General features: G+C 37.1%; 1 protein-coding gene across 3 annotated transcripts in view; it reads left to right on the forward strand.

The window, feature by feature from the left end:
- The window catches only part of USP45 (ubiquitin specific peptidase 45), a 73,029-nt gene that overhangs the window by 46,951 nt on the left and 3,012 nt on the right, over positions 1-23,066 (forward strand). For 2 of the 3 annotated variants that reach the window (XM_061427749.1, XM_061427750.1), the window contains exons 16-18: positions 2,701-2,787; positions 6,509-6,662; positions 7,508-16,860. In XM_061427749.1, coding sequence (XP_061283733.1) covers positions 2,701-2,787; positions 6,509-6,662; positions 7,508-7,638 — 372 coding nt within the window. In that variant the 3' untranslated portion in view covers positions 7,639-16,860. The other variant, XM_061427751.1, reaches the window with a different exon arrangement.

A 23,066-nucleotide genomic window follows, 5' to 3' on the forward strand; every position in this document is an offset into this window, starting at 1 on the left:
AGGAACCCTTAGAAGCAGGGAAATAACAAGGTACACATAGCTTTCTGAGGTTTTATCCCAATGGAGAAGAGTGCTTGGGCTGAGTGTGATTGGCTGGGACTAATTGCAAAACGGGCTACAAGGCAGGCCTCACTTTTTTAGGACTCTAATGGGAAAGAACCTATTTTTAAACGTTTTTCTCCAGTTGGTTATACTTTAATGTCCTATCTCTCTCTCTCTCTCTTTTTTTTTTTTTTGCATTTGATAAAATGATTTTAAAGTTTCTCCTGAAGAAACTTTAGTAATTAAATACTATGGTCAGAATTGTCAGTGAATTTAGTACAATTTAAAGTCTGTTGTTATGATATAGGATGAATCTCAAATCAGTTGGGAAGGAGGCTAGGTTATTCTCTAAAGGACTTAAGAAAGATGTTTGAAATAAAAATTTAGAGCTTCCTTCTAGACCAGATATGTTGATATCAGTACTGTTTTCAGACAGATTTTTTTAATTCTATGAAACATTATTGAAAGACTAGAAGAAAACTTCAGGAAAATTACTAACCTGATCCTTGTGTGAACAATTTTCTAAATATAAAACCTTTGAAAGAAATCTCAAGAGATGGAAAGCTTTGATGATATATCTGCAACATTTCAGGTGGGCCACAGATGGCCTGGAAGAGATTTTTCTCTGTATCTCCATCCCTACCCACAGAAATTAGATGAAGTTCTTGATTTTCTATAGCCAACATTACAGAAACTCTGTGGAAATGGCCATGGAAAGCAGAAGCAGATGTGTTGTGTCTCATTACAGTACATCAGAATGCTAAATGGAAGGTGTATATCTGCAGGGACTTGGTGTGAACTTGCTAGGGTCGTGCCGGACTTGAGAATGATATACCATGGTTATTTTATATTCGGTACTTGCATCCCTTTTAGGAATAACCTACAGAAGGAGTTCATGCCCTTACAGGGAAATTTTTATAGATGTCTAGGCCCCTTCTTGATCTCAGGCTAGATGTAATGTCTGCAAAGCCACATTCTCATTCCCTGGAACTGAAATAAAGGGATCAGAATCTCTAAGCAGTGTCTCTGCTTCTGGCTTTCTTGTGTCCCTGAAAACCTATTTCCCCATACTAATTTTAGAGTTCTATTAGAAACATCCACAGTACCTGAGAGATCTCAACAAGATAGAGCTCTTTGTCATAAATATAGCAAGTGATTAATATTGAAAATAAATAAAGAGCCCTTAAAGACTTGATGGACATGAGTTTGAGTGAACTCCGGGAGTTGATGATGGACAGGGAGGCCTGGCGTGCTGTGATTCAGTGGGTCACAAGGAGTCAGACACGACTGAGCGACTGAACTGAACTGAACTGAAAGATCAATAATAAAAAGATCAAGACTCTAATAGTAAAAGGGTAAAGAACATGAATTGACAGTTCATAGAAGTAAAGAATTCAAAGAAAATGTGAAAGGAAGTTCCATTCTTTCTAGCAAAACAAATACAAAATACAATGACAGTGAGATTCCTCTTTTAGCCTGTCCAAAATGGCAAAGATTATAACAGTGCTGATAGAAGTCTCTTCTCTTAAGGGGTAATTTTTCAACAGCAAAGTACTGTTTGGGGAGGACACATAAGCCTGACATGATCTCAGACATTGCTGGTATCAGCTGCTTTGTAGATGTCACCTGATAAGAAAAAAAGGAGGCAAACAAATTGAATACAGATTAATTTTTCCTGATATGACTTCATAATTTCATGTCTGATATCAGGTTAAGACTCCTAAAGATTACTTGAAAATACAAATCACTGGCAATATTTTGGTCAAAAAATAAGTTGTTTTTTTTTTCTTTAAAGAAAGATAAGAAATAGGCAACGATCTGTAGTGTTATGTGATTAGTATGCAAATAAAAAGACTAGTCATTGAAGTAAGTCATGAAAGCTTTTCATGAAAGGTTGCATCTATATTAATTTTGTCTACCCAAACATCTCAGATTCAAGTATCTTCTTATTCTAAAAAGAGTCCATTTTTATTTTTGAGTTTCCTATCCAATATATTTGATGGTCTGTCAATAAATTTTTATTATTACTTAATGTAAATATATGTTTTTCAAGGCCTGCCTTTGGATACTAAAAATAGAGAAAGAAGTAGAGTTTCTTAACATGAAGATTCATTTTGATTTATATAATATGTAATGTTTACTTTTATTGATAAAATGATTTGGGTGTTCAGGCTTTTTTCTTTTTAATGAATGAATATCACTGAATTTTAGAACTGAAAATGACCTAATCTAACCCATTTATACCCATTTTCTGCCTTGATCTAGATAAGGTTGTCTAGAGTCAGGTTAACTGTTAACCAGTCACTGAGTCAGGCCTGTAACACCAGACTCCTGACTCTTCAGTTGAGTACATTTTTAGGTAGCATATGTGTCAGTAGCTTAGCTTCAATCACATTGAGTTTATTTTTCAGTGTTGTAATGCACAGTGAAAGTAATTATTTTCATATTGTCTGTGGTAAAAATACCCATGTAAATGAATGATCTTTGCAATAAGTTTATGAAACCTAATTGAGAACTTAGTCATATATCAGTTTTGGATTGTTGATGTTTTAATAGCTATGAAGAAATGAACCTTTTGTATTTCTCTTTTGGTTTTAATTAAAATTAACAAACCCATTGATCTATAAATTAAGTTTGTTACTTTTTTTTTTTTTTGAGGCTGGTTTGAGTCTTCGCAAAGTAAACAGACATGTAGATTTTCCACTTATGCTTGACTTAGCACCATTCTGTTCTGCTACTTGTAAGGTATAGTATATTATTAAGATATTTAATTGTCTTGCAAATAATATGCTTTAGAATATCCTATGTATTGTTTATTAGACCATGTCTTTCTCCCTACCTCCTACCCTCTGTCTCTCATGTCCCCTTCCTCCCTTTCTTCTTCCATCCAGCATTTAACACAGAAAATGACTTTTGTCCTTTGGGAGACAGAATAAGTTGAAAAGATGCATAAAGCATAAGTGAGGCATGATGTTCATGATCAAAGCTGCTTGTAAATGCTGCTAGAGTCGGATAGTTGCTGAGAGAAATAAGCAGATTTTGTGCCCTCTCCTGTTTCTTGTGAATGATGTGCTTAATTGGCAGTGGTTTTAGCATTTGGAGAGTTTTCTCCTCTTTTGTGAGCAACTGATCTGATCTGATCTCCTCTTTTGTAAACCAGTGTACTAGTGCGTTGTCTTTCATGCCATTTCACGTACGTAACTGAGACTAGTATACTTGCCAGCTGAGCACAAACTTAAAATTACTAATATTTTAATAATCAGGCATAGAAAGCAAGCTGGTTTATAATTGCTTGTGCTTATATGTGAGAACTAACTGTAGGTGAAATTGATGACTTTGCTTTCCATGTGGACACCACACAGTTCTGGGGTAACTCACATATTGTCCTGCTTGCCATTTCTGGTTAGCAGTCTAGGTTTTGTGGTACATAAACTTACTGAACTTAATAATTTCAATACATTGATCAGTCAAGACAAAAATATCTTAAATGCAGTTTTTCAGTGAATCCAGTTCATCTACTGTGGAATACCAGCACTTTCTGCCAGATGTTTACATTCAGTCTTCATAGAATTTGATATATTCATAGAATTTGATAATGTGGCAAACAAAATGTCTAGCAAGCTGTGTATTAAACTTACAGAAACATATTTTTTTAAAGTACCTATTATGGAGAATTTCCAACAAACACCAAAGAGAACAGTACAAATAAACCTCTTGCCCCCAGACCCTACATATATGGCCAGTCCCACCCCATCCACATACTCATCTACCTCTTCCTTCTATATTAATTTTTTTCTTACATTATTTTGAAGCAAGTATTAGGTATCCTTTCATTCATAAATCTTTTCCTCTATGTGTCTCTAAAAGATAAGAATTACCCCCCCCCCCCGCCCTTTTAAACATAACCACAATACCACTTTCACGCTAAAAGAATTAGCATTACTTTTTAAATCTTTTGGGCTTCCCTAGTGGCTCAGATGGTAGAGTCTGCCTGCAGTACGGGAGACCTGGGTTCAATCCCTGGGTTGGGAAGATCCCCTGGAAAACGAAATGGCAATCCATTCCAGTATTCTTGCCTGGAAAATCCCATGGACAGAGGAGCCTGGCAGGCTACAGTCCATGGGGTCGCAAAGAGTCAGACATGACTGAGGGACTTCACTTCCACTTTCTATCCTCTAGCATACATATTTCCAATTGTCTAATAAATTTTTTAAATGAATTAATATCCAAGTAAGGACTACATGTCATGATTGAAAAATATCTCTCTTAATACATAGTTTCCCTCTCCCATCTCTGCTTCTTGGAATTTATTTGTTGAAGAAACTGGATCATCTTTCTGGTAGTTTCACAGAGTTTAGATTTTGATGATTATTCCTTTATCCTCTTGATTTCCTACAAATAGGTAGTTGGATCAAGAGAAGCTTGAATAGATCCTCACCCCACCCCCCCCACTCCCATCCCAACCCCTGATAAGGCTGTTTCATAGGGAGTGTTCTGTTGTTTCATCAGGTGGCACATAATGCGAGTTTCTTTTCCGTGATGTTAGCAACCAGTGTTGCTCAATGAGTTCATTAACAGTTACAGAATGGTGGTATCCTGTTATTCTTTCTTCATTTATTTACTGGAATACTTCTATATAAAGAGAAATTCCTTTCGTCTCTTTAGGTATTTTACATTATAGTTCTTTTAGAAAAGGCAGGATAAATGCTCAGTTCTTTCCCCATCCCCCTTTTAAGCCAGTTTTCAGAATAATGAATTTACTACCATTCTCAAACTGTGATCAGTAAATTTATCATTATGATTTCATGGATTTTAACACACTAAATATGTTTGAATTTACTACACTCTTCTTTTAATTCATAGTCTAATATGTCTAGTGGGTCCATTGTTAGCCACTGAGAGCCTCTTCAGGTTGGCTCCTCGGTTCTTTTGATATGACCCCTGTGGTTGCTCACAGAATGATTATGCCACCAACTGGATGTTCATTTGCTTATTTTAAATTTTCATTTTTAGGGATTGTTACTTAAATTTTGTTGTTGTTGTTTAATAATTACATAAAGTATTTATGTAGTTTTAAAGTCAAATGTATAAATCAAGGTAAATTCAAACAAGTGTAGGTTTTCTCCATGTCTGTTCTACCTGTTTCCTTTCTTTAGAGATAACCATTTTTTCAAATTATTATTTATTCATCTATAATTTTCCCCCTTTGTTTTTATTTTATTTCTTTTTTTTAATATAAATTTATTTAATTGGAGGCTAATTACAATATTGTATTGGTTTTGCCATACATCAACATGAATCCACCACAGGTATATACGTGTTCCCCGTCCTGAACCGCCTTCCCTCGTCCCTCCCCGTACCATCCCTCTGGGTCATCCCAGTGTACCAGCCCCAAGCATCCAGTATCATGCATCGAACCTGGACTGGCAATTCATTTCATATATGATATTATACATGCTTCAATGCCATTCTCCCTAATCATCCCACCCTCTCCCTCTCAGATGTATAGAACAGTATAGACATCTGTGTCTCTTTTGCTGTCTCGCATACAGGGTTATCATTACCATCTTTCTAAATTCTATATATATGTGTTAGTATACTGTATTGGTGTTTTTCTTTCTGGCTTACTTCACTCTGTATAATAGGCTCCAGTTTCATCCACCTCATTAGAACTGATTCAAATGTAGTCTTTTTAATGGCTGAGTAATACTCCATTGTGTATATTTACCACAGCTTTCTTATCCATTCATCTGCTGATGGACATCTAGGTTGCTTCCATGTCCTGGCTATTATAAACAGTGCTGCGATGAACATTGGGGTACACGTGTAATTTTTAAAAATATAAACAAATAAATACATATCTATTTTATATATATATATAATATCTCACCTCTTTAATAATCATAGCTTATAAGATGTATCCTTTTTTTCTACCGTATTAACATTGTATCCTGGAGAATATTTCATAGCAGTGTTTAGAGATAATCTGCACTCCATTTTTCAAGCAGCATAATACTGTATTCTATGGATGCATTATAGCTTATTCAAGCCGTCCCCAGTTTATGTGCACTTTTGAGTCTACGGTTTTTTGGTATTACAAATAATCCTTCAATCACTTGTCTGGTGCATGTGTTTTTACATATTGCTCATGGTACCTATGAGAAATAGTCCTAGAAAAGGGATTGATAAACCCAAGAGTAATGCACGTATAGCTTAGCTAAATAACATGAAATTTTTCTGAATAGAGCTACCCTTTTGCATTCCCATATGTGAGCACTCTTTTTCCTGACAGGCTAGGCAACAGAAAAGGTCAAGTTTTTGCATTTTGCTAGTCTAGTACAGGTGGGCAGGTACCCCAGTGTAGTGTTAATTGCCCTTATTTTAAGTAGGATGTGCATTTAATTTTCCGTATAATAAGATTTCACTAAATATTACTAATTGACTTTTTTTTTTCTTTGTCTAAAAGAATGTAAGTGTGGGAGGTAAAGTTCTCTATGGTCTCTATGGCGTAGTGGAACATAGCGGCTCAATGAAAGGAGGTCACTACACCGCTTACGTGAAAGTGAGAACACCCTCCAGGAAATTACTGGAATACATCACTGGAAAGAAAAATGTACCTGGTATGCCACCCTAAGTTTATTTTATTCTTAGAAACAAATGAATTTATTCTTTTTCTGGAAGAAGTAAGTTTTTTAATGGGTACTTTGTGTGGATTCACTTTGTTAAGTGAGAAATACCTTAAAGAGTACCTGTTGCTGCTGCTGCTAAGTCGCTTCAGTCGTGTCCGACTCTGTGCGACCCCATAGACGGCAGCCCACCAGGCTCCCCCGTCCCTGGGATTCTCCAGGCAAGAACACTGGAGTGGGTTGCCATTTCCTTCTCCAATGCAAGAAAGTGAAAAGTGAAAGTGAAGTCGCTCAGTCATGTCTGACTCTAGCGACCCCATGGACTGCAGCCTACCAGGCTCCTCCATCCATGGGATTTTCCAGACAAGAGTACTGGAGTGGGGTGCCATTGCCTTCTCCGAAAGAGTACCTAGATAATCTTAAATATCGTAAAACTGTACCCTTCACATCATGTGAAGTGGCACCCAGTTTTTCAAGGTATTAAGTCATCGTGTATTGCAGTGGAATAGCATTTTATTTAACAGTATCAGTAGTTTTTGAAGATATACCAGGTCCTCAGAATAGAGCTGGAGTTAAAAATTTGCTTCAGTCGTCTATGTATTTCTTTCTTTCTCTTTTAGTGTAAATGCACTTTTCCTTAAATAAGGCTATCTGGTATTCTACTAGATATTTAAATGCTCTTAATATTAATGCTTTGAAAGAGTTCATTTTGGAAGATGTTTAACCCCAAACAGCCTTATGCAATAAAGTCTAACATTAGATACATGTAGTTAATGATAACTTTAGTGTAAAGTCAGAACATACTTCTTGTAAAATTATACTTCTTTTTGTTTTGTTAGGTTTGAAAGAACCTGATAGTGAATCAGCAAGCCAGTGGGTCCATGTTAGTGACACTTATGTGCAGGTGGTTCCAGAATCAAGAGCACTTAGTGCACAAGCGTACCTTCTTTTTTATGAAAGAATATTATAATTATTTGTTAATTAGTAGTGATAATGATTATAGAGGTCACTTTTATTTACATGCTGCAGTGTTAACCACAATATGCAATGTGCCTTTGTAGTCTTTTCTGTAGGAATAGCATGTCCCTCAAATGTTCCTGAACACTGTTACCATTTTGGCGAATCCTTTTAAAGTAAATTTACTAAATGCTTTCAGGGACTTCCCCAGTGGTTCAGTGGTTAAGACTCAGCTTCCACTGCAGGGTTGGGTCCCTGGGTAAAGGAACTTAAAATTCTGCATACCTTGTGGGATGCAGCCAAAAAGGAAACAAAGTAAAACAAAACTAAATGCTTTCAAACTTATATCCTTAAAATAAACATAAACACATGTTTTTAAAAACTTATTTGTCCTGGGAAAAAATAAGAGAATTCACAATAGTTAACTCCTTTATAATGTGACTTATTGCAGGCATTCAGAAATGATGCTGGCTAAGTCAAATCATTCCTTAGACAGTGTTTCCCAAATGTGAGTTACATACCACTTTACTGTTTTCATGTGTGTGTGTATATTTCTTCTATGCCATTGTTTATTATTCTTAACCTTATTTTTTAGCCTTTTTAAACCATAGTGTTATTTTGATCATATTCCACATTTTATGTGCTAGTTATATTTTTTCTAATAAGTATTAAAATAAATGTATAACTATTAAAGAAAGACTGTTCACTCATGTAGCGCTCCACTTAAAATCATCTCAGGGTTATCCAGTGGTGTATTACCTGGCTGTGTGGGAAACATTGCTATAACATGTGCTGTGCTGTGCTTAGTCACTCAGTTGAGTCCAGCTCTTTGTGAACCCCATGAACTGTAGCCTGCCAGGCCCCTCAGTCCATAGGTATTCTCCAGGCAAGAATACTAGAGTGGGTTGCCATGCCCTTCTTCAGAGATCTTCCCAACCCAGGGATCGAACCCAGGTCTCTGGCATTGTAGGTGGATTTCTTTACTGTCTGAGCCACCAGGGAAGCCCAAGAATACCAGAGTGGGTAGCCTAACCCTTATCCAGGGGATCTCCCTGACCCAGGAATTGAACCAGGATCTCCTGCATTGCAAGGGATTCTTTACCAGCTGAGCTATCAGGGAAAGAAGCCCTTTTTGTAACATATACTTACACAATTGGCATAGTGACTTTATCATTTTTTATATGACTCAACTATATAAAAAAGTACCACTGTAACTTCAGTAATATGGATTTACAAATAACATTGATTAGCTTATTGCTTTGAGGTTTTGAGAACGAGAAAAATACTAAAATATTTTATCAACATACTATTTTCAGCCTATTCATGATGGAGTTGAGAATAATTTACAGGTGATTAACCAAGATCAAAATGTATTTATAGATAAATGTTACATGCAGAATTGGTAAATAGAAGTTGTTAATTCATATGGAACCATAGGATACTTTTGAAATGTAAATTACCAAATCATATTTGTAAATGATAGAGAATTATATTCTTATACTTAACAGGAAAATATAATGCATTTTCTAGTTCTGTAGAGCAATAAATATTATGATTTTGGGGTTTTGAGATCACTTTTTGTCTTTAGTAAGCATCATTAGTAAGTTCAGCTAGGTTTTGTTTTTATTTTAATGGACCGTTAAGTTGGCATTTCTGATTTTCTTTTAAAATAATTAATATCAAAATGATGGTATTTTCCCCTTACTCCTAGAAAACAAATTATTAAGCTGTCAAAACTTGCCATGAAAATGTTACTATTCCTTAGGCTTAAATGTTTAAAAAATGACTACTTTGGTGTTACATTATTAAATCAAAACATAACTGCATGGTTCAAGCATCCTCATCATTAGTGCTCACAAATGATAGTACAGGCAGGTGCTGGATAAGTGCCTGGTCCTAGTTCATTATCCTCTTGTTAAGGAAGTGGCTATAGATAATGTGTGGAAATATTTACCCAAGATTCTGACCCTTCTTAATATTTAAGTGTATATAATATTATCAAGGTAATTAGTGCTGCCTTTTGCTATATGGATGAATGGAATTGTGATGAGTGTTAAAGACAGTAATATATGAAATTCAGAGCTTTAAAAAGTTATTGCATAAACTCTTTTTTTTTTCATAAATTCTATTTTTAAGCTGTCAAAATTTCAGTAGTTGTGATTTCCTTGATTTTTAACAGTGAAATGATGGAAAAATATATCTTTATATAAGTTAACCTGTAAACTCAGGTTGTATCCTGTAAAAGGTAAACAGTGTTTAAAGGTTTTCTCTTTAACTTTAATCCATTAACATTGAAGAGTTCAGCACCAGAGCAGTGAAATTTTTTGGAAAACTATTAGTTAAATCTCTTTATTCAAGTCAGCCATCTAGGTCATGACAGTTACCAAGATGTAATTGTCACTCGCCCAAATGTAAATGTTAAGTTGCCTCATTTTTCTTCTAGAAAAGATACCATTAAGAGGCATGCAGATTTCATTGGATGTCACCTGCTTCTTATTTCATTGATAGGTAGATGGATAGATGAAAAAGAGAAGGAAAGAAACAGGGAACGGAAAGAAAAGAAGAAAGAAGGGGAAGACATGAGCATTCTCTTCTGTTTCCTCTTAGCTTACCCATTACACAGTTAAGTAGAGATGGTGAATAATCCCTGAGGACAAGCATCAAGGAAAGTGCCTAGTTCCTTTTTTCATTGATAGCATGCTAGGACATGAACTAGGGCTATATTTGTTAATTAGGAAATCTGTTAAACTTTATTCTGAATACCAGTTAAGAGTGACTTTTCATTGAGTGATACATTGTAGCTTCAGAATATTAACTCAGTACTCAAGTACTACAGTAGTTTTTATGCTTAACTTCATGTTTATTCATTAAGTATATATTTTATTTAACATCATCCAGGAGTCAGGCACTGGACTGGCACTATTTTAACATGTTTTAAAATGAGGCCTGTGTAAATTTTAGACATTATTCTAGAGGTAATGAGATACTTTTATTTTCATTTCCACAGTGTTAAATGAGTTAATTCTGAAATTTTTTTTAATGGCCTGAAGTTTATGAATGCTTTATTTTTCCAGGTCTGCTAGTAATGGAATAAATTTAATTTTGAGATCTAAGAATTGACCAAAAATAGCTTTTGTAATAGAGAAAGTATGTTAAGTTACACATGGATCTACATTTAAATTTTTGCTTTTATTTTGAATATTTTCAAAGCACATTTGCAGGGGTATTAAATTGTGAAGCTAATTTAGTAACAGTAGCTTCCAGATGACCTCAGGAAATAGTACAAATCAGTGAGAATGTTTACAGATCCTCAAAACAACTACCATAGTGTTTGGCCAGATGAATTTAAGAAATAAGACGAGAGTTTAGCTTTATTTAGAAACTGGCTTACAGTGTATATATAACCTCGGTTTTCCATTGTTATTCCATATTTAAAATGATAAATTTTTGACTATATATAAATTATGTGAATATTTTTGACATAACCAAAGTATGTTTATATTTAAGATTTTGTCATGTAATGTTTTTAAAACTGATGTAAAGGCCACTGTTTTGAATGGCCATGGAGAGTGGCGTCAGTTCAAAGAGTAGGTGATACCTGTTTTCTTACTGTAAATATGCCAACAAAGCTATTTTACTATGATATATTTAAGAGCTCTTAGTTCGCATGTGTGACTTTAGTCAATGATTTTATATGGCATCTGAATAAAATTTCCTGAGGATTAAGCTGTGAAATGTATCAACTTCATCTTATTTTTGAGGTATAAAATAGTATCTTGCCTACTTTTATTAAATTCATCCTCATAATTTGTCTGCATGTTACCTGAAGAAATAAGGCTAAGCCAGATGTGTACAATAAATGTGATTCTTTATTATCTATTGCATTAAGAAAGACTATTTTTAGATATTTAAAATACTCTGTTTCATGTAGAAATGCATCAATTCAAATCTATTTAAAAGATAGATAACTATATTTTTAATTTTGAGTAATAATGATTATATATCATTCCTACTATTTTATCTTTTTCCGCAGTGTTTTTGGAAAATAGCTATGTAACTTATGGAACATTATTTTGATGTTACTATATAAACATGCAAAATAAATATTAAATTCATATTTATGTTTAAAGACTGGTTCTGGAGTCTTTTCAATGCACATTATTGACAGAATATTTTGTGTATCAACACTGTATCAGCTTACTTAGCTATATTTAAAATATCCTTCATATTTCAGAAGTTTATTATTTCAAAATAAAATATCTCAGGGGCCCCTTTCATTTTGACTGCAGTATGTAACAAGTGGAAGTCTGCATCCTTTCAAGTGTTTCTCAAACTGTTTGAGTTATTTAGGCAGAATAATTCATTAGGAAATATTTTGTCTACCTTTTTTCATTTAACTGTTTTTAGGACACGAAGCTCTTTGAGATTATATTGAATGTTATAGACCATCCTTCATAAGTATTGAATATCTGCTGTGTGGTAGGCATTGGGGATACAGCACTGACCACAGGAGATAGAAGTCTCTTCAAAAAGTGAGGAAATAGACATTCTAAGGAGTGAAAATTAAGGAAAAGAATTTCCAATGTTAAATGATACAGAGAACAATCAAGCAGCGTTACCCACAGAGCCATATGGGAATTGAGTTCCATGGGACGAAGGATGTTCTAGGGATAAAAGATGGATGATATTAGTTCTGATAGTCCCAAAGAGAAGCAATGAGTGTTGGAGGAAGTGGAAGGTTTTAATTCTGGGGCCATTTCTTCACTCCTGCTGATGGCAATAGAGAGGGTAGGAAGGGAAATTTGACGTTTATATTTTATTAGAAAAATATATGCCCCAGATTTTTGAATGTAATTTCTGAGGTTCGTGGACCCCATGAAGCCATTTTAAAACCATTTTTTATATGAGATGTTTAATTAATTAAACATTGGCTATGCCACACGGCTTGTGGGATCTTAGTCCCCAGGGATTGAACCCACATCCTCAGCAGTGAAAGTGTGGAGTCCTCACCATGGCACCACCAGGGAATTCCCTGAAGCCATTTTCATACATTTTTAAAGTTGTACTCAAGCAGAAATATCTAAAACTTCTGCATCCCCATATGTATTAGAATAGGCTGGGTTATGCTGTAGTAACAATGACATCACAATAAAAGTTTATTTCTAACTTAATAAATCCAGGTGCACTGAGTGGGGGGAAATAGTTTATTTCTTCTTCATCCAAAGTCCACTGAGAGTCTGAGAGTCTGGACAATCTGCAGAAGCAACTGTTTGCCAACTGGTGACTATCATCCTCAGTCACTGCGTTCTGGCTCTGTCATTTGAACACCAGGCCTCTTCACTGTGGCAGGGGAAGAGAACACCAAAGCTCTTGCACCAGCAATTAAATTCTTCACTTTAGATGTGTTTCGCACACCCCGGTGACCAGAAAGGAGTAGTCACATAGCCCTGTCTGATCGCAAGGAAGAATGGGAAGAGAAGAGTTAAGTCTCCAGGGCTCTGAAGAAAAGGAGAATGGGATTGTGAGTGCACTAAAAGTCTCTCAGAATCTGCCCTCTGGTCACCAAATACTCAGCTCTTTCTGCATGTGGAGCACAGTGACTGTCTTTTCAAGAGATAAGCCCCAGAGTACCATCTACCTTTCCAAAACCAGGCTCTTTGGAAGTGCTATGTCAGGTCTGAACGCTGCTCCCACTGGTCAGGCTGGAGACCCAGGAAACGAGTATATTCTGTTTTCCACACACTTACCGTACAGTGGTGAAACCAGTGGAACTAGTACCACAATAAACATCCTCGTTCAGAAAGGGGAAGAAGAATGGAGACATTGTCATTACCCTGGGTATGGGAAATGTTCATTATCAGCCCTTTCCTCTATTCTCTTAAGAATTCCCTTCTCCATTGTTCTATGTGACTCAGACGTCACCGTTTGGCTACATTTGAATGGCTGTTGAGGAGTATGACATCCTTGGAAGTTGCACGGCTTTTTTTCCAGTCTTTTCCTAGATAATTGGGAGCTGAAGTTTTAAAGTTTGGAATAGTCACAAGTTCTGTTAGCTAAGATTTTTGGTTTCTTTTTTCACTACAACTCTTAAAAGCTTAGTAAACCTCTTTGTTCCTGGTCAGATTTATATGCCAATACCACTTTTTTTTTTTTTTTTGAGACAAGTAGTTCTTGGGTTGGGTGTATTTCTTTGATTTCCTACCTCCATACATCTCTCCTGACATTATGGCAGGTACCTTCTGTCTATAAGCTTTGATGGGATAGCCATCCTCTTAACCACATTTTCATCCTTAGGTATTGTTTTTCCCAAGTGAGAAAAAAAAATTAGATTACCCTAATTAACCCATTGAAAATTTCTAAAATAACTATGATGTTTACACCCTCAGGTATGATCTTTGCTGCAAGGCTGAGTTTTAATGATCCTTTGTCATTTAACAGGCTTACTAAAGTTTATCTCCTGCTTGGAGTTGAAAATCATAAACATATAAAGCTCAAATTCTGGTTGCCTCTGTTCCCTCATTTCAGCTTTAGAAATTAAGCATTGCTCTCTGAGCTCCACTCGTTTTTAATAATAGCTTGCCAAATGCATCCAGTAGTACCCAACATACACTTATTTTTCAACTTCTTCTGTTCAGTTCACCCTGCTCAAATTTCAGTAAGTATATTTTCTGCCTCCCAGGTTATTGTGTGTGATAGTTACATTAAATGTTTTACCATTGCATAAAAATCCCATGTTTCTAGTCTCCAATATTAGTTTCCTATGTATACCAAATAACCTGTAAGCTGATGTCCCATATTTTCAATATGCCTGATGTCTTCTTCAGATCATAAAATGACAGGGAAATCCTCGATGAAACTGGTGAGGGAAATGTAAAACTCATTTCCTGGTCTGGCAAACTGTTTGCATAGGGTGCCTCATTAAACTGGCAGAAGGCACAAACGTGAGGTATTTAATAATTCTCTCATTGGACAAATGGAGAACTTTCTATATGCTAAGCAGTATGTTGGCCAATTGGAGAACAGAATTCAAAGGAAACAACAAAAACCTACCAGAAAATTGTTTTAGCGTTACGGAAAACAAGCAAACAAATTACAGAAAGTAGGAACTTAAGAAAGTTTCTCTAGGGCCATCAGGTTTCACATGGAAGATAGGATGTTTCTCTGATTAGAATGTTTCTCAGAGAAATAAACCTGAAAATCAGGGCCTAGGCAAAAAACTTGGAAAATGATCAGAGAGCAAAATCAGAGACAACCACTGATAATATGTGGTACATATGCTTCTAGTTTTTATTTCATAAAGTGGTTTTAAAAATCACACTAAGGGGACCTCCCTGTGGTACAGTGGATAAGAATTTGCCTGCCAGCACAGGGGACATGGGTTGGATCCTTGGTCCAAGAAGATTCCACATGCCTGTGGAACAACAAAGTCTGTGCACTGCTATTAGTGAACCTTCAGTGCAGCAACTCCTGAAGCCCACGACCTAAAGCCTGTGCTCCTCTCAAGAAGAGAAGCCACTGCAATAGCTGTTCACCACAAGGAAGATCCAGCACAGCCAAAAATAATATTTTTTAGAATAAAATATTTTTTAAATAAAATATTTTTAAAAATTCTCTTAAAAAACCACACCAGGGAAGCTTCAGGGCAGTCCAGTGATTAGGATTCTGTGCTTTCCCGGCCCAGGGCTGGAGTTCAAGCCCTGGTGAGGGAACTAAGATCCCACAGGACACAACCAAAACAACATAATCACACTAAACTGTTGTGTAGTCTTTTTGTGTGTGGGAAATTAGGGCAAGGATCAAAGGAACCACATTTTCCTTTTGCCTCCAGTAATATTATGTACTCACGTCATGGTGTTGGTAGGTGTACTTAGTGAATGTTTCTCCCAGGATGAAGTTGTATTTTGTGGCTGGTTTTGATTTGAGGACCAAGCAGATCTTTACTTATTGAGGACTTTGTTCTAACACTGATTCAGGAACATCTGGGTGTCAAGTATTTTCACAAGAAGGCTGAATTTCATGCAAACGATATCTATTCACCTGTCTGATCTTTATCATTTTTTTTTATCCTTCTAGGTATATTCTTAACATTTATTTTACTGTTAGTTGCTATTTCTTTTGCACAATTCCCAGTGAAACAATTTAGATACTTGGTGCACTCTGTTCAGTCATACAAAAGTTTAATGTTACTCTCTAGAAAGACACTTTCCAACATTTAGTTGAGAAATACTGTATCTTATCTTCAGAACATTTTTGTTTTCTTTGTAGTTCCTAGTCTAGAAATGGGTACTTTTGATACCTGAACGTAATTCCTATTAAAAACATCATGGAATCAAAGTATTCCATTTGAAGAATCGCATTGCATAAGTCCTTTAGGGAGGCCATCTTGTGGTTGAAATAAAGGAGCAGCGGGACGGAAACTGGACTTCGCTGCCGCTTTTCCCTAAAGGTCGCGGAGAAGGAACGAAACATCGGGACTAGCCGAGTGAGGAAGAGCTAAGCAAGTGTCCCCCGGAAGGGGGCGCGATGTTTTCGAGGTTAACAAAGCTGCGGGGTCAGCTAAGGTCTCCGCTATCTCTCCATCCAGACCAGTCATTTCACCAACGTCCGGTCTCCCTGGAGGCGGAGCCCTTGGAGGCGCTCGGTGAGACCCAAGCTGGGAGTATTGTGGAAGTTCGGGCTAGACTCTGGTGGCCCTAAAATACGGCTCAGGGTGCACCGAGCAACCCGCCAGTTGGTTCATTTGACCCTGGGGCCCCTCCGTAGTCTGAAAAGTAGTGCCGCGAACTCAACCTTTATGGAATCCAACACACATCCCCTTGAAATAGGATCACGCTGCTAAAGTAAAAATTTTGAGCGCACTCTGTACAGAATACTTAAAGTCTTGGTTTTCTGTTCACTGTGAAGATAAAAATGGGTCAGGCATGGCGCTGGATACTTCAAACGGTAAAGTACAAGAACGTCCAGATATTTGCATTGTGTTCTTTACAAAGTCGAGGTGGTTTTGCCCATAACAAAAATGGCGTCGCAACTTGTTAACCTGGTACAGTCATGTGCCCAAAGACCTGGATGGGGGACAGTATGGCTTCAGGTGACTAACGGATGTTATTATTATTCACTTCCGGGTGAGACTAATCGGGCGCCATCTTGTCTTGTTCGTGGAGAAGTAGAAGCATCGAAAGGGTTGGAGAGGTATTACAGGAACGGTGGCGACAGCGGTGTTCCGGAAACAGAGTGGGTAAGTGGTGCTGAACGATTAGGCGTGGGGACTTGCCAGGCCATTACAGCTTTCTTGGTTTCTGTGGCGAAGGTAGCATAACTTAAACACGTAGCCTGCGTACGCTGCTTGGCGCGACCGCTGGAACCTCTTCTCCCTTAAAGCGGTGGCGTCCGCCTGACTTGATGAATCACGGCGATGCTCCCGGTGAAAAGGAAATGTTCTTAAGTTGAAAGAGAGTGCTCACGAGCTCCCCTTCTAACTACGAGAGTTCCCTCTCCGATGAGAAGGGAGTGATTGTTGGGCTCCTGACCGGCCGTTAAGCACTGCGCGTGCGCAATGGGAACCCTCTTATGGGGAGGGGGTGCAGAGCGGAGGAGGCGGGGGCTAGGCCCTGGACCTTCTCTGTCTCGTAGCTGAGACTACGCAGGCGCAGGCAAGGGCAACTGTGTTCTTTTAAGAACAGTTAGGGCACAGAGTCGGACACGACTGAAGCGACTTAGCAGCAGCAGCAGGTTCCTTATAGTTTGTATTATCCTTGTATTTTTAAAGTCATAGAGACTATGTGTTAAACTTCGGGCAAGAAAGGTAGCATCCAACATTTCAGTTTCATTATCCTGTAGAGGATACTATTGTGGTCTGAACCTCGCGGGTCCTCTACAGATTCTGATTGTTGGTGGTTAATTTATAGAACAGCAAAATAAACTTGGAGTTTCTGGTTGGGGTGCAGCAAGGCAAAGGCAACAAAAACGGTTTTGCAAGGTGTTGTGGGCTGTGGGTAAAGTAAATCTGTTCTTTTAAGGTGTTCTTGAGACTTTAGAGCAGTTTTTGATTTACAGAAAAATTGAGCAGGTAGTACAGTTACCGTATAAACTACTCCCTCTCCCCAACCCCGCACACACAGTTTCTCCTGTTAACTTTAGTGTGGTACGTTTGTTACATTGAATGGACCAATATTGGTACATTATTACATAAAGTCCCTAGTTTATTCACATTGCCTAAGTTTAAACCTAATATCCTTTTTCCAGCTCAGGATTCTATTTAGAATATCATATAAATTTAATGGTTATATGTCCTTAGTTTTCTTTGGTTGTGACAGTTTTTTAGGCCTGCTTTGTTTTCTCTGGCTTTTACAGGCTGAAAATTCATACAGTGATGTCCTAACTTCAGTGCCTCAAAATATGACTATATTTGGAGATAGGATCTTTAAAGAAGTAAAATGAGGTCATTAACATGGGCCCTACATGTTATAATGAAACTTCCCTCTGTGTACTGCTCTTTTGGAAAAAGAAAAACTTAGCCTCCAGAACAATGAGAAAATAAATTTCTGTTGTTTGAATTATCCAGTCTTTGGTACTTTGTTATGGCAGCCCTAGCAAAGTAACACAGTGATCTTGACAATTTCTAGGGATACTGGCCAGATATTTTGTAGGGTGACCTGCTATTGGAATTTGTTGTTTTTCTCACGATAAGACTGGTATTAGGGTTTTTTGAGGAGGAAGATCACAGAGGTTCAGTGCCTTTTTCATCACATTGCATCTAGGCTACATACTATGAACATGACTTACCATGTTGATATTGACCTTGATAACCTGCTTGAGGTAGTGTTTGTCAAATTGCTCTGGAGTATACTCTCCCCTGTCCACTTTCTCCTTTCCATACTGTACTCTTTGGGAGTCCCTTTGCACAGTCCATACTTAAGGAGAAGAGAGTTAAGTTCTCCCTCCTTTATGATCTACATAATTTATTTGGAATGCCTCTGCATAGAAGATTTGTCTCTTCCCCTCCAATTTATTTTAATCATTTATTTATGTCAGGATTCATAAATTTTTATGTCATATTTGTGTTGTAATCCAGTACTACTTTATTTTATTCCCCAAATTATTCCACCTTTGGACATGGGTAGCTCTTTGAGTTGTCTACTCTGCACCTTTGACATCCTCCCATCTTCCCCACCCCTTTTTGAGCAATCATCATACTTCTGGCACTGCAAGATGCTCCAGGCTCATTTTGTATATTTCTTGCCCCAGTTCTAAGAATCAGCTATTGCTTTACCAATCCCTGATTACTTTCCTTAATTGGAGAATAGTAGTAGAACAAAGGTAAGTGTTTTTGTTGCTACTGGGGGTTGTTTCCTTTAGATTTTCTACAATTTTTTTCTTCCAAATTTATTTTTCAATGATCACATGTTTTTGTTGTCTATAATCAAGGGATTCAATTCTCCAGTATTTAAGTAGCAAAAAAAGTTTACGACATTTCAAATGATTACAAGGTTAACTTTGTTAGTGCCATTTCTAAATAATCTGACTTGATCTAAATATATTCTTTTTGACTTTGAGGTCAGTTACCATGAGTGTAAGACTGAAATGGCAGGGGATAAGAAGGTTGTTGAATTTTGTGGTTTGTGTTTGATATGAGGAACTTCATTATACACACCAAAGGATGGGTATATTTCTATATTTCTTTGATTTTCCAATTGGTGCATTAAGGGCTTTAAAACAAACACTACATTTTCATTCTCATTCATCTGTAATACAGTCTATAAGATGATTTTTGCAAATATTAATGATTGTCATTTAAACGAGTAATTTTAAGAACCTCATAGCAATGATTGTTCTAATATAGAGTCATCTAAGAAATAAATAAGATAATTTATGGTCATTTCTGGTTGTGTTAGTTTCATAGAGATACTGTACCAAATTGCCGCAGACTGACTTTAAAGCAACAGAAATTTGTTTTTACAGTTCTCCAGCCTACAAGTGTGTGACTGAAATTAAAGGTTTTGACAGGGTCATGCATGTGTGTTCAAGAGTACTCCCTACCAGTCTCCTCCTTTTCTTTCTTCTCTTTCTCTCTGCTCTAGGGGAGGATGTTTTCTTTCCTCTTCCAAGTCTATTGGTTCCCAGCAGTCTTTGGCTTTCCTTGGCTGTAGACAATTTACTCCAGTCTCTGCTGCTGTGATCACATGACATTTTCCCAATGTCTTTCTCTCTTTTTTCTTAAGATGCCAGTCATACTGGCTTAGGACCCACTTTAATCCAGTATGACATCATTTTAATATGTTTGCCAATACCCTATTTCCAAATAAGGCCATGTTCACAGTGAATGGAAGTGGGGGTAGGACTTCAACGTATCTTCTCAGTTCAGTTCAGTCGCTCAGTTGTGTCTGACTCTTTGCGACCCCATGAATCGCAGCATGCCAGGCCTCCCTGTCCATCACCAACTCCTGGAGTTTACCCAGACTCATGTCCATCGAGTCAGTGATGCCATCCAGCCATCTCATCCTCTGTCGTCCCCTTCTCCTCCTGCCCCCAATCCCTCCCAGCATCAGGGTCCTTTCCAATGCGTCAACTCTTCGCATGAGGTAGCCAAAGTATTGGAGTTTCAGCTTCAGCATCAGTCCTTCCAATGAACACCCAGAACTGATCTCCTTTAGGATGGACTGGTTGGATCTCCTTGCAGTCCAAGGGACTCTCAAGAGTCTTCTCCAACACCACAGTTCCAAAGCATCAATTCTTCAGTGCTCAGCTTTCTTTTAGTCCAACTCTCATATCCATACATGACTACTGGAAAAACCATAGCCTTGACTAGACGGACCTTTGTTGGCAAAGTACTGTCTCTGCTTTTGAATATGCCATCTAGGTTGGTCATAACTTTCCTTCCAAGGAATAATATATCTTCTGGCAGAACACAATTCAGTCCATAACACTGGGCATATCCATAAACTAGATTTTTGTAGCTGTGTGTGATAATGTGCATGATCTGATGCAAACCATGGTTGTTGATCTTTCTGGTCTTTCCAAATCCCAGTTGTTTCCAAGGAAATAGCAGTTAATTTAATCCTGTGAAGGGAAAGTCTTGCAGCCCAGCTCATCAATGATCACATTTCTCTAAACTTGAGAAATTGAGCTTATGGATCTTTAAAATTAAAGCTAAGCGAAGAATGAATAGATTGAAATTGATTTTTGATGCTACAAAGTCAGAGACGTAGTACTAGAATGTCATCCTCATCAATGAATATTAGTATATTTACTTGATAATAAATATCAGTGACTGAGTAAAATATTTTACCAGTAAATATGGGCAAAGCACTTTGGAGAATTCAGAATAATTATAAGATATTTCCTATGCCCTCAAGATTCTTGAGTCAAGGCAAAACACATAAAAATTTTGATGCTCAGCTTCTTGGTTCTTTGTATCTTAAAAAATCTATAGTAGCTTTGTTTTTTAAGATGCATCCTCATAATTAAATAATTCAAAGAATACAGAAAGAAAATAAAAAAATTAACTGATACCTCTTTTCCCTCTCCAGAGCTTACCAGTTTTAAGACCTTTTTGGTAATTTAGGAATTTTCTATACTAAATTGCATCCTTAAAAAAAAAAAAAAACTTTGAGTGGCATCATTATTGATCCTGTATCATAATTTTTTCCCCTATACAATTCATAATACAATTTGTACATCAGTGTATGTCAGCATATAAAAATCTGCCTTATTCATTTTAATGGCTAAATAGCAGTCCACTGTATGGTTCACTCTTAACTCACCTATTGCCTTTTGAGTGTTACTGAAAGCAGATGTTCACTGTTACAGACACGCTACAGGTTTTTGAGTTAGATGGTGAGTGTACTCATCCATGGTTCTAAGTCCCTGAAGTGGGATTGCTGGCTCAAAGGGATGAGCATTTAAAATTGTGATAAAATACTCTACTGTTAACTTGCCTTCCAAAAAGACTGAAACTTTGGTGTTCTACCAGCATGCTTGTTCAACATTCATTTTCTGTAGCCAAGTAAAGTTTCTCAACTGCAGGTTTAACTGAAGCATTTTATTATTGTTGTTCAGTCACTCAGTCATGTCCGACTCTTTGTGACCCCATGGACTGCAGCATGCTAGGCTTTCCTGTCCTTCACCATCTCTTGGAGCTTGCTCAAACTCATGTCCATTGAGTTGGTGATACTTTCTAACCATCTCGTCTTCTGTCATCTCCTTCTCCTGCCTTCGATCTTTCCCATCATCAAGGTCTTTTCTAATGAGTCAGTTCTTCACATCAGGTGGCCAAAGTATTGGAGCTTTAGCATCAGTCATTCCAATGACTATTCAGGATTGATTTCCTTTAGGATTGACTGGTTTGATCTCCTTGCAGTCCAAGGGACCCTCAAGAGTCTTCTCCAAAAACACCACAGTTCAGAAACATCAATTCTTCAGCACTCAGCTTTCGTTATATAGAGTCTAACTCTCATGTCCGTGCATGACTACCGGAAAAACCATAGCTTTGGCTATACGGACCTTTGCTGGCAAAGTAATGTCTCTGCTTTTTAATACGCTGTCTAGGTTTGTCATAGCTTTCCTTCCAAGGAGAAAGTGTCTTTCAATTTCATGGCTACACTCACCATCTCCAGTGATTTTGGAACAAAAGAAAATAAGGTCTCTCACTGTTTCCATTTTTTCCTCATGTATTTTCAATGAAGTGATGGGACCAGAGGCCATGATCTTCGTTTTTTGAATGTTGAGTTTTAAGCCAGCTTTTTCTCTACTATTTCAATTTCATCAGGAGGCTCTTTAGTTCCTCTTCACTTTCTGCCATAATGGTGGTATCATCTACATATCTGAGTTTATTGACATGGGATTTAGCATGATGTACTCTGCACATAAGTTAAATAAACAGGGTGACAAGATACAGCCTTGATGTACTCCTTTCCCAAATTGGAACCAGTCCGTTGTTCCTTGTCCAATTCTAACTTGTTTCTTGATCTGTGTACAGAATTCTCAGGAGGCAGGTAAGGTGGTCTGGTATTCCCATCTCTTTAAGAATTTTTCCACAGTTTGTTGTGATCCATACAATCAAAGGCTTTAGTGTAGTCAGTGAAGCAGAAGTAGATGTTTTTGTACTGCTTTTGTCACAATTTCACATTGTTTCCATATTTTTCTCAGCCTAAGTGTATCAAACACTGTATTTGAATAATAGCTTTTACAAAAACTTGGGAGGGAACAAAGCTTTGGAAAGTATAGTAAAAATAGAAATGATTGGTTTTAACGAACAGAAATGGTACAAGTAATACAAATCACTTTTGAAAATATGCACATAAAATCTGTTTATAGGAAAACTTGAAAAATTTTGCTTTGTTTTGTTTTAATAGAAGCTTCAGCTTATGATATTGTGAGAAATGGGAGCAAAAAGTCCCCCCCCCAAAGATAAAATGAAATCTGGGTAACTCTTAGATTGCTTTA

This window comes from Bos javanicus, chromosome 9 (genome assembly GCF_032452875.1).
Source record: "Bos javanicus breed banteng chromosome 9, ARS-OSU_banteng_1.0, whole genome shotgun sequence".
NCBI lineage: Eukaryota > Metazoa > Chordata > Mammalia > Artiodactyla > Bovidae > Bos > Bos javanicus.